The sequence below is a fragment of the Callospermophilus lateralis genome, chromosome 4 (assembly GCF_048772815.1).
Source record: "Callospermophilus lateralis isolate mCalLat2 chromosome 4, mCalLat2.hap1, whole genome shotgun sequence".
In the NCBI taxonomy this organism is placed as follows: Eukaryota; Metazoa; Chordata; class Mammalia; order Rodentia; family Sciuridae; genus Callospermophilus; species Callospermophilus lateralis.
The window spans coordinates 13,794,910-13,806,952 of NC_135308.1; the positions used below are offsets into that span (position 1 = coordinate 13,794,910).

Consider the following 12,043-nt stretch of genomic DNA (forward strand, 5'->3'; position numbering starts at 1 on the left):
GCCTGCGGGGCATGGAAGCAACCTCCTCGGCAGCCGGGAGAGGAGCGCGCGCGCTTGGCTGCCCGTGACCCAGGAGTCCGGCTGCCGGTCCCCGGCCTGGGGAGCTCGTCCACAGAGATCTCTCCCTTCCCTCTCTGCCAGGTCTTGCTCCGCAGAGCCCGGTGAGGCCAGGTGAGTGCCCTTTCTCCCAGACCATCTTGCCCTCTATCTAAAAGGCTGGGAGCTGGCAGCTCCAGGGTCCTGCCACTGTTCGGGATGCCCACCTGGGTTGCTGGGCCAACGACCTTGTCCCCTTTCCCCCAGGCTTTTGGCAAAGGACTTAACAGCTGGATCCAGTCTCCGGGCGACACAGTTAGTTACCCCGTGACCATTCTGCTGCAGTCAGCGATGCCAACAGGGACAGCGGGGTGGGGGAGCTTTCCTTCTGGCATGCTGGTGGCTTCTTTGAATGGGCATGGGGAAGGGGCACCAGTGTGTGCCAACATGTGTGCGCACTGGGAGGAGGACGGAGGCTTGCTTGCGTAGATAGGTCTGCGCGTAGTTTGCTCGCGTGGGGGTTTCCACCAGCTTGTGGCATGTCTAGGAACCCAGCTTTCTTGCACGCGTGAGGTACATGTGTGTGGGGGGGCTTATCTGAGTATCCTGTGGGTATATGTGGGTGAGGGCCCTGTGAGGCAGTGTATTTAGGGGGTGGACATGTCACTTGTCATGTGGGTGGAAGTACATGGGGGGGGGGGCGTATGCAACCTGGCGGTTTCTATGTGGGGAAGTGCAACTCCACAGCAGAATGAGGTGGGTAGGTGGGAAGTGTGGGCAGAAACCGTGGTCTGAAGACCTGCGTAGGTGCACAAACCTGTTGGCGTGTGAGGGATCAGACTGGCAAAGTGTGATCAGAGGAAAAATATGCTTTCAAAGTCTGTGTCTATGAGATTCCAGAAAGATTCCAGAATGGGGGGGGGGATTGGACGTGGGTGCAAATGTACATGCGTACAGGCATGCAGGGAGGCATGTGGATTGCATGCCTTCTTGGGGAGGTGGCACACATGCATGTTGGTGCCGGCAGCTTCCTCTCTTCCCCAAATATGGCTGTGAAGAGGGGTGCATGCTTGTGGGGGTGCAGGAGCCTGTGGACAGATCCTGTGTGGGACTGCAGGAAGGTGACAGTTTTCGGAGGGGCATCTTAGAGTGTGCAAGGTGGCGCAAGGTGCCTCAGTGCATAGGTGAGCCTGTGGGAGTGAGGAGGACTGAAGAGGTGTGTTCAGGGGTGGGTGGGCACCCTTGGCACATGTGTGCGTGCGTGCATGAGCGCCCGCCTGTGTGTGGGTGTGTACATGCTGGCCTCAGGGTGGATTCACATGGGAGAGTGGGTGTTTCTAGGGTGTTGCCTGGACCTGTCGCTCACACCCTGCCTTTCTCCAAGCAGCTGGGCATAGAGAGGCTGGGTTCACGCCCACCTTGGGCCACCCTAGCTGCGTGTTCTCCCAGTGTCAGTCACTGCCACTCTTGCAGGTCAGGGCGGGGGAGTCATCCCAGCTCTTCCCAAAACTAGAGAGAGCAAGGGATGAGCAGCTGCCAGGTCCTGGGCCCCGAGCCCCCATGGCTGCCCCTATGTCTAGGAAGAGTCTGAGGGGAGGAGAGATCAGGCAGGAGCAGGGGCCCACTCATGGAGCAGGTGCAGGCTGCTTCGCTTGCCAGGGGAGCCACTCAGGGCTTCTCAGGTGGGAGTGTGTCTGTGCTCCTGTGCGTGGGTGCCTGTGTGTGTGCATGTGAGAGGCACACACGTGTCTCCTTGGGAGCTTCCAGCTTGGATGTGGGGAGCTGGTAACTCCCCACTGCGCCACACCTGTCCCCACAACTGCAAACAGGTTTATTATTGTGGGGTTGTTTCCAGACACCCGATCCCATCTGTTCTATTTTGGGGTGAACCTGGCATCACTTCCATGCGTATTTACCATATAATTCCCTTTATGTGAAGCCATTGGCATTTGCCTCTAAGGTGAGAGACTAAGATGAAGCAGGACAAGGGACACTTGGGGCAGGTAAGGGCCATCAACCCCAGCCTCCTTCTATACCTATCACCCAGGCAGCCCACAGGTTAATTTAGAGGTGCCAGGCTCTGGAACAGGCTTAATTGATGGAAAAGTGTGGGCTGGATCTTCTGTAGGCTATAAATAAAAGTACCTGAATTTTGCAGGCACAAGGTGCCTTCACCCTAGCAAGGGGAGGAGAAGAAGAGGGAAGAGAGGAGAGGAGGAGGTGGCATGAGGGTGTGCTAGATGAGGGTGTACTGGATGCTGGGCTGGAAAGTGTGAGGCTGGATGCTCTGGAGAAAGTCCACCCACATCTGTATCCTCTCCTCCCTGCCTGTTTCTGGGAGTCCAGGTGAGTCAGGCCATAGACAAAGCCAGTCAGCTCTTCTCAGTTAAAGCACAGGTGAGAGACCCTGGTGTAGTCCTTTCATGCCCAAAGGGTGCCAGATGTCAGGGTAGAACTGGAGGAGTAAAAGAGGGAGGTGAGAGAAAATGCAATGCTTGGAAAAAAGTCAACAAGAGGAAAAATAAAGAGCAAAAACATATGTGCCCTGTGCATGGCCATATGTCACGCACATGCCATGTGTCACACTCACGTGATGTATGTGCACACACACACACACACACACACGGATGCAACTTTAGCTCAACCTTAATGATAAAGTGTTTGGCCTCCAGAGTGCAAATCATCTGCTGGCTGTGTGGCTTGGGATGCTAGCACCCCAACCTTAGTTACCTTGTCTGTAAAATGGGGATAATCACAGCACGTACCTATTGCAAGGCTCACATGAGATGACATTTGTGAAATGTAGTACGTGTCGGCCCCCAATAGATATCGGTGTTGAAACATAATTAATTATTCAAGGAGTCAAGTGAGGATCAGCCAAAAGAGAGTGTCAAAAAAGTCATGGGTGGAAAGAAGAGCTTGAAGCAGGCAGTGATCCACGCTGCCCCTTCCACCTTGGGTGGATCCACACGCACCTGAGTGTCCTCTCAGGCCTGCGCTGTGGGGGCCCTCACTGATTTGTCCCCAGGGAGGAGAGAGGCCTGAGCCGCAGGGTCTTGGCCTCTGAGGATTCCTGGCTGCCAGGCCTGCTACCAGCCTCTGTCCTCTCCTCTCCGTCCCTCCTCGCACCTCGTCCCCTCAGCAGGTGCTTCCTGCCTCTCCTCCGCCGCCTCTTTCCCTTTCTCTCCACCCCCACCCTTTCTCTTTTCACGCCTGCTGGCTTGGGGCCCCCTCCCTCCTCGGCTCCATCTGCTATAAATCTGTCCCTGCCCAGCGTTGTAGATTCCCACTGCCTCTGCCACCTGTCAGGTACCTTCTGCTCCACAGACCCTTGGAGGAGAGCAAAGAGCCCCCCAGAGACATCCAGCCCACCTTGAGTCCCTGCCCTCCAGTCCTCCCGTGCAACCTTTCCTATCAGCTCTATGGGGCAGGGGCATTCGATGTATTCTCAGGCTCCACTTCTCAAGAGATGTTGGAAGCAGCACATTCCAGAAAGCTCCGTGGTGGGAAGGAGGTGCTGATCCTTCCCCTCGCTCTCAGTCCCCACAGGAGCCAAACCAGAGGGCAGCATGGAGCTGCTGTCCACTCCCCACAGCATTGAGATCAACAACATCACCTGCGACTCCTTCCGCATCTCCTGGGCCATGGAGGACAGTGACCTGGAGAGGGTCACCCATTACTTCATTGACCTCAACAAGAAGGAGAATAAGAACTCCAACAAGTTCAAGCACAGGGTGAGTCGAGGGTGCCCAGGGGTGCTTTTTCCCACCTCTGTTCCTGAAGGAGGCAGGATAATAGATAGCATGGAGAAAGGGGTTGGAGTCCAATCAAAATCCAAAGTCTTACTGGGTCATCCTGGGAAAGTGATTCGACCTCTCTGAGCCCAGGTTCCCCTCCTGGTGAAGAGGGAATCATCACGCCCCGCCTCCCAGGGTTGTCGAGAGGATTCCATGAGTCATGTCTGCGTGGTGTTTGGCACGATGCCTGGCACAGCGTGAATGCTATCAGCGTCATGACTGGGACTTCAGACGGGCAGAGCGCCCTGGGCTGGTGGGATGGGGCGAGGACATCACATGTGGGGATGACATCTCAGGTTCCAACAAGCCCTGGGCTCAGGTGCAGCCCTGCTGTTGACTACGTGAGCAGTGGGACCTACTGAGGGACCTTTTGCTGGGTCCTTGATGTTCCCTTAGGCCCCTGTCATTCTCTCTGTCCCTCACCTGCCCGCTGCCCCACTGTTTACTTGGTCTAGAAAAGGGCTGTGACAGGGTCCTCGAGGGTGTGTCCTTTGCTTGGGTTAAAAGCCCGTATGGGGCGGGTGGGAGGAAGCCTCGCATCTCCTCCAGCTGGCGGAGGGGCAGGGGAGAGTGAGGTGGGAAGAAGCTGGCTCTCAGGACGACAGCAGCAGTGTGGGCTACTCACCCTCGCTCTCTCTCTCTCTCTCTCTCTCTGGAACTGGCTCTCCTGATCTGGGTGTCTTTTGGCAGGCCAGTTGCCACGGTGATGTGAATGTTCAATACCACCCCCTTAACCCTCCCCCCCCAAAGAATAAGGCATATTTTCCCTTCCTCCCTGGCTTCTCAGCATTTGCCGTTGCCGTGGAGACAGCACTGCAGTGTGCAGAGCTCTCGAAGTCTCCCTCAAAAATGAAGGTCTTGCCGCCTTCAACTTTGAGGCCTTCTCCTAAGTGGCCTTCTCCCTCCGTCCCCAAGAGAACGGGGCACCAGGGGGATGTAAGAAGAGTAGAGACCTGGAGCCTGTGTGGCTCTGCTTGCTTCTGCAGGAAAATGGTAGCCGGGACTTGGAGCCCCTGTGTCCCCGAGAGGGGCCCTCCCCAGGAGCAAGAGGAGGCCCTCACGGGAGTAGGATTCTGGGAGAATGTCAAGATGGGGTGTGGCCCTCAGGTTGACCCTTGGCTCTCCATCTGTATCTCCCTTCTCAGGACGTCCCCACCAAGCTCGTGGCGAAGGCGGTGCCACTGCCCATGACAGTGAGAGGCCACTGGTTTCTGAGCCCCCGCACAGAATACAGCGTGGCGGTGCAGACGGCGGTGAAGCAGAGCGATGGGGAGTACCTGGTGTCCGGCTGGAGCGAGACGGTGGAGTTCTGTACAGGGGGTGAGGCTGTGCAGTCACATCACTGCCCTGCTTCCTTGGCACATCTGGCTCAGTGGTGGTCCAGAGGGGGGTCTTCATCCAGAAAACACTTGCAAATGCCTGCTGTGCCCTGGGCTCTAGGCTGCAGCCAGAGGGAGGACACATGTGGGCAGGGTCCTCCCCTGCCCTTACAGAGCCTGTCTTTTCTCTAATGAGAGACAGGCGTCCCCACATTCCTGTAGGCAATGCCACCTCTGTAAAGGGATGGAGTTACTTTTCTGGCTTGAACGCAGCCTAGTTTTTTAAAAAAAAATCATAAAACACACGTAGCAGAAAGTCCGCCATCTTAACCCTTTTGAAGTGTGCAGTGCAATCGTGTCAAGTATATCCCATGTTGTGCAAGCCTTCTCCAGAAGCTTTCCATCTTGCAAAACCGAAACTCTACAGCCATTAAACAGTCACTCCCCATTCCCCTCCCGCAGCCCTGGCAACCGCCATTCTCCATTCTCCCACTATGGTGTTTGACTCCTCTAGGTGCCCCAGATAAGTGGAATCATCCAGGATTTTTTCACCTGAGACTGGCTTGTTTCTCTTAGTGGGATCTTCTCTAGGTACACAGAGGCTGTAGGGTGTCATCGCTTGCTTCTTCCTTAAGGCTGGTTGATGTTCCATTGCATGGATAGACCACATTTTGTTTATCAATGATCCATCAATGGACACTTAGTGGGACAATCACATTTTTCTTTTTCTGAGTTTCCCCTAAGCCTATAAAAATGGTCCCTGCAAGCTCTCTTAGTAGAACCTACCTTGCATATTCCAGCATAAACCAACTCTGGGCTTGTGTGTGCTTGGCCACCGATGACCCAAGATCTGCCCCAAAATATTTCATCCCTTTGGTGTCCATGTGAGAACTGCTCCAGATTGCACTCCTATCACAAGGAAGGGACAGGGAACATTCTCTGCCCTGGGGCCTCCAAGGCTGCTGGCTCCATCCTCTGCCAAGGTCTATGCCCCAAGTCTCCTTGAGCCACTGCAAACCTACTCTAGGGAGGTGCTCCTTCTCAGAAATGCACATACATGGGCATTTGGTTCAAACTGGGGAGCTGGAGATGGCTGCAGGCCAGTCCACCTTTCTCTTGCCAGCCAAGCGCCCTGACCAGTGATGCATCAGCAATGAGGAAAGGGTACCTTTTTCTAATTAGTACCAAGACACTGTCCAGCCTGGCAGCAGCCTGACTGTGCCCCAGAGCCCCAGGCCCAAACCCAAGGTTCGATTATCCTCTCCTGGTGCCAGCTTCTGTTTCTCCTGAAAGACTCAAGCAGGCAGACAGTGTCCTAGCCTCTGTTCTGCCTAAACATTCTGTTTATGGAGCCTGGGCTTACTTTTCCAATTCTTCACGCCCACCTGTCATCATAATGGCTTTCACACGGGTGGTGGAGACAGCCTCTCGCCCACCTGCTGGATTTGGGGGGCCCTCCACAAGGGACCTTGCCTTCCTCCCTCTTTTGCCTGCTGGTCCTCCTTTCACACGAGCATGGCCCAGGATGAAAGCCTCTGAGGCCCCTAGCATGATAACAGGGCATCCTGCCTTTTCTGGGCTGAGGGAACCCTGAGCCTCTGGTAGCGAGGACGCAGAGGTGACAAGGATAGACAGCATGCAGCTCTCCACACTCCCAGTTGCAGCCAGCTGGCTTGTTCCCATCTGAGTCCAAGCTGCTGCTGGGGCCTGTCTGGTCCCCTTGCTGCTCCAAACAGACAGAGGTTGACTGGTGAGATGCTGGGGGTTGGGCCAGAGTGGGGGGACAGGAAGAGGCGGTGACCCTGCAGCTGGCCCTCGGCTCACCTCGCCCAACCCGGAATGTTGCAGATTATGCCAAGGAGCACCTGGCCCAGCTGCAGGAGAAGGCTGAGCAGATCGCTGGCCGTATGCTCCGCTTTTCTGTCTTCTACCGCAATCATCACAAGGAGTACTTCCAGCATGCCAGGTAGGGTGGCTCTGGCCCCCGCAGGCCTGCCAGGCCTCTCCTTCCTCCCTCAGCTCCTCTTCCTGCTGCCCTGGCTGTCCAGGTCATCTTAGGCTACTAGAGCCTCTTCCAGGGCCCCCTGCCCTCATATCACAGAAGTGACTGCTACTTTGGGATTGGATTCAGGGAAGGTCGAGGACTCTGGGACAGGGCCACCTGGCAGAGCACCATGCTAACAAGCCCGGGGAAATGAGGCCTGGGTTTGATTTCCACTCTGGGACGGTTCCTTCACTGGGGTCTACCACCATAGGTCAGCCGTCTATCCAATTCAGGGCCTGGGATCACAGAGGAGGTGACGAGGACGATGCAAAATGAAAGAGACTTGACATGGAGGGCTTTGGGGAGAGCCCAGCTGGCTGGTTAAGCTGGGTGCTAAGGAGTCAGGGAAGCTCCTTAGGAAATCCTAGGGTGCTGCTGAGGGGCTGGTGTATGGGGGAATCAGGAGGTGGGGCTTAGTAGGCCCTAAACCTGTTGTCCAGCAGAGCAGCCTCAATTTTATGAGCCTATGACCCATCTATGTATACTTTTCTTTGGGGGAAAAAAAGAGGGGTTCTGTAGTCCAAAAGTGTTTGAAAATTGATGGTCCAATCCAACACCCTCAGTGTACAGATGAAGAGCCTGAGGCCAAGGGGGGCCTCAGTTGGCCTGTTGAGCCAGAAAGTCACTTGTCCCTCAGGGCAGCCAGGACCGAGTGAGAGTGTGGTGGGACAGGACTGGTCTAGCTTCCCCCATGCCTGAGCACACTGCTCCAAGTCTATGTCCTTCTAAGCTAGGAGGGGGTGAATTTCCACCATTACTGTCTTTATCCTTACAGGCAGCTAGGGTGGGTGTTTGGACCCTACCCAGTGTAATGGGGACCTTGGGGCCTTTGTTATTTGTATTAAAAAGAGAGGCCGTGGTCTGGTTTGGACTCCTTTACCAGCCAGGAAGAGAGAGACAGGGAGCACCTCTGTGTGCCAGGCTCTTACAAGGAGCCTGGATATAAAGACTAAGGCACAAGCCATCCTTTTAATAACCCCAGAGTCTGGTCTGAGAAATAGAATAGAAGGATTTAATGTCATAAGTTTGTGTGATCATTGAGCAAAAGTCAGTGTCCTGAGCACACTAGGTAGCCAAATCTTGATTGAATTGCAAGTACCTCATGTTTCTGGAAGTTTCAGAGGAGAGGGAACCCCTGTGCTGGACCTGGAAGGATGATTAGGAATTGCCAAGCCAGGTGGAGGAAGATGGGAAGGGCAGCCAGGCAGAGGGAACAGCCCTGCAGAGGTACAGAAGGAAGAGAGCCCATGGCTGGGGGTGCCCCCTGTGGGGGTGGGGTGTTGCCAGGTACCAGAGGCAGTAATGAGTCCAGAAAGACCAGTTCTTGAGGGGCCTTGCTAATCTCAATCAAGCCCCTTTGAAGGGTTTTCAGCTGGGAAGAAGCAGGCTGCATGAGCTAATCTCCAGAGCCCTCCTTGTGCTTGCATTCTGGAATGTTCCATTTGTAACTGCTGGAAGCTGTTGGCTGCGGGGAGCTTTGGGAGCCAGCAGCCAAGCCTCATCGCAGCTAACCGGTGGCATTGTCTCTCCCCTTTGATGCTTCTCCTGGGTGGGCAGGACCCACTGCGGGAACATGCTGCAGCCCTACCTGAAGGACAACAGCGGCAGCCACGGCTCGCCCACCAGCGGCATGCTGCACGGGGTCTTCTTCAGCTGCAACACTGAGTTCAACACCGGCCAGCCCCCCCAGGACTCCCCCTATGGCCGCTGGCGCTTCCAGATCCCCGCCCAGCGCCTCTTCAACCCCAGCACCAACCTCTACTTTGCGGACTTCTACTGTATGTACACAGCCTACCACTACGCCATACTGGTGCTGGCACCCAAGGGCTCCCTGGGGGACCGCTTCTGCCGCGACCGCCTGCCCCTCTTGGACATTGCCTGCAACAAGTTCCTGACCTGCAGCGTGGAGGATGGGGAGCTGGTCTTCCGTCACGCCCAGGACCTCATCCTGGAGATCATCTACACCGAGCCTGTTGACCTGTCCCTGGGTACCCTGGGGGAGATCAGCGGGCACCAGCTCATGAGTCTGTCCACTGCCGACGCCAAGAAAGACCCCAGCTGTAAGACCTGCAACATCAGTGTGGGCCGCTAGGGACTCCCGGGGGGCTGAGGGGCTGGGGAGAGGTGATGGGAGGGTGGAGGTGGGTGGCATAGGCTCAGGGAGCTGGCTTTCTCTCCCTGCCCCCCTGCTCCCTCTGCTCCATCCACTAGCCCCTCCCCCACCCCTTGGCATTGGAGGCAACGATGGTGGTCCTCTGGGTAAGCATGGCCAACCCCAGGCCTGGTGTTCTCGGGAAGGCTTCTCAGCCTCGGTAGGCCAGTGGGTGGTTTGGATTTCTGGAGAACTCCCCCTTTGCTCTCGTTTCCCATTCTGGCTCTTTGCCTTATCCAGGCCTCCACCTCCCAGGGTCCTGCCCGCCTCCCAGGCTCTCCTGGGGAAGCATCTCTGGGGAAGCAAGCCCATGTGTAGCTTGGCCGCCTCCAGGGAGATGCAGAGAGCTGTGGGGCGCCTCCTTCTTAGCCCCCCCACTCAGGGCCACCCCAGAAAGCCCCCTCCCTACTGAACTGGGCCTGGGGGCTTACCGTCCAGGCCAGCCCCCTCCCTCCTTCCTATAAGTAGCCGCCTGCACCGCTGTCACACCCTAGCTGCTCCTTGCCCCAAATAATCCTCTTCCTGCATGGGAGAGCTGTCCTTCCCCTCTTCCACCTCCCACTCGTATGTCCTCGACGCTCTAGAAAGGGGCCCTCTTTCTTCTCCTGGCTTTGGGGGCTCGGGGCTGTTGGGATTTTCCTTTCTTCTGTGTGGAGATGGCACATTCCCCAGCAAACCTTCTGCCTTGCTCAGAGAATGCTGGGGTCTGGAACAGCAACTGCCAGGGTCGAGGAGGGGGGAACAGACCCCTGAGACCCTTTTCCCAGCCGGAAGCAGGCTGCCCCATGCCTAGCGGGGCTTGGCATGAGACTGAAGAACTGAAGGTCGCCTGCAGCGCCCTGGCATCCCAGCTGGCTGTGCGCTTCACTCGCTCGCTCTGCCATGGTGCCGTGACTGTCCTGTGCCTGTGTGTGACCCAGGCTGTGGGCTCTGCCACTCCATCTCATAAGCCACCTCCTGTCCTGTCTGCTTTCCTGGCCACTTCTCCAGGAGGCCGTGGTGAGGGCCCCCCTGGGCTCCCTGCGTTCTCCCCAGTTCCTGCTGTTGTATGGGGCATGGGAGTGGAGAGGTGGACTCCCCACGACAAGCAAAACATTGGAGAAAAGGGGAGGTTCTGGCAGAGGTCATGGACAGCAGCCTCAGTGACTCTTGCAGAAGTGACAGGGACATGGATGAACAACTTGATTTCTGCAATGAAGAACAGAGGGGCCGACAGGCCAACAAGGCCATACCTCAGTGAGGGGCAGGTTGGATGGCCAGCTTCTGGGGAGTGCTGCAGTCAGCTCCCTCCTCGGGGTGGGTCAGGAGCTCTGGGGCCTCTGGGAAATGTGTGGAGAAGGAGAGGACACGGGACCCCAGGCCCTTTCCCCTGTGCTGACGGCATTGCTGTGGGGGTGGCCTGCTGCCCTCCCCTGGCTCCGTGTCCTTCCTGGGTGCCTGTGCTGTGCTTGCGATGTGCATCAATAAACCACCATGGCCAGAGGGCCCCGCCTGTCTTAATCCTTAATCCCTTCAGGCTGCCATATAGAAGGACCAGGGACCAGGTGGCTTAGAGACAACAGAAATTTTCCCTTCGCACTTCTGGAGGCTGAAGAGTCCGAGATCAAGTCACCAGCAGGTTGGGTGCTGGTGAGGGCTGCTCTCTGGGGCACAGACAGCCATCTCCCCACCCTGTCCTGCCATGGTGGGAGGGGCGAGCAAGCTCTTCAGCCTCTTCTATAAGGGAGTTAATCCCATTCATGAGGCCCCACCCTGAGCCCCACTTCCTGATACCATCACCTGGGGTACGGAGAGCACAGGTGTCTCTCTTGGGCCCTGGGGTGGGTGGGGAGGAGAGGGTGAACTGCACTATCCACAGAGGAGCTCAAATGGGGATGCCCCCCACTCCGCCTACCAGGACAGGCTACTGGAGTCTGTGCCAAAGGTAAACCCAATTCTCCTGTAGGCAGCAGGGTTCAGAATGCATCGCCACGAAGGGACCTTGGAGGTCATCTGGGTCCACCCTATGCTTCCCCAGGGACACTGGGGCCTCTTAGAGGAAGACCTGTGCTCATCTGGAGGCCTCACCAAGGTCCCTGGGCTTTGGGGCCCCCACCGAAGCCCTTGAGGCTGCTGCAGCCTGCCATGCCACTAGATTTCCCTCTCCTGAGAGTAGGGGTGTCCCCTCCCCCACCGGCAGGGCTCCCCGTCTGCAGATCTGAGTCACCTCGGCTTCTATTATTATGGACTTATTAAAATGGTGCTGGCTGAGAGGAGCCGATCCAGAAAAGTCAGAGAGGCATCTCACCAACACTGCCTGAGTCAGGGCCAGGTTCACATGTGTCATCGGGCCTTGGACCACGGTCTCTTTGGGATAGGAAGGAAAGCTGAAGGACAGGCAGCCGCTTCCTGAGGCCCAGGGCGGGCTGGCAGGGGGTGGGCCGCGTCGCACATCAGCCCTGTTAGTCCACACAATGGCCCTGGACAATGCCATTCCTACTTAACAGATGAAGAGACTAAGACACAGGAAATTAAAAGGGATGCCTGTGTCATGCACCCATAGATCACAGTACCCAGGATTTGATGCAGAAACCTGAATCTTCCCATTTTGTTGTCCTGGGCCTGCCTCCCTAGTGAATGTCAGGAGGCCCCTTGGACAGTAATATACAGGTGGGGTGATCTCAGACACGGTGGCCCTAAGGTTCCCCCCACACCT

General features: G+C 56.6%; 1 protein-coding gene across 2 annotated transcripts; it reads left to right on the forward strand.

The window, feature by feature from the left end:
* The first annotated feature begins 398 nt into the window (after nt 1–398).
* On the forward strand, nt 399–9,288 carry Phyhip (phytanoyl-CoA 2-hydroxylase interacting protein). Of its 2 annotated transcripts, XM_076852304.1 has the most exons (5): nt 399–415; nt 3,605–3,770; nt 4,979–5,153; nt 7,001–7,118; nt 8,754–9,288. In XM_076852304.1, exons 2-5 carry the CDS (start codon nt 3,606–3,608, stop codon nt 9,286–9,288), a joined length of 993 nt encoding a protein of 330 aa, XP_076708419.1. In that variant the 5' UTR covers nt 399–415; nt 3,605. The 2 variants fall into 2 exon arrangements, with proteins under 2 accessions (XP_076708419.1, XP_076708418.1); XM_076852303.1 differs by lacking the exon at nt 399–415 and having other exon boundaries at nt 3,606–3,770.
* Nucleotides 9,289–12,043: the final 2,755 nt, after the last annotated feature.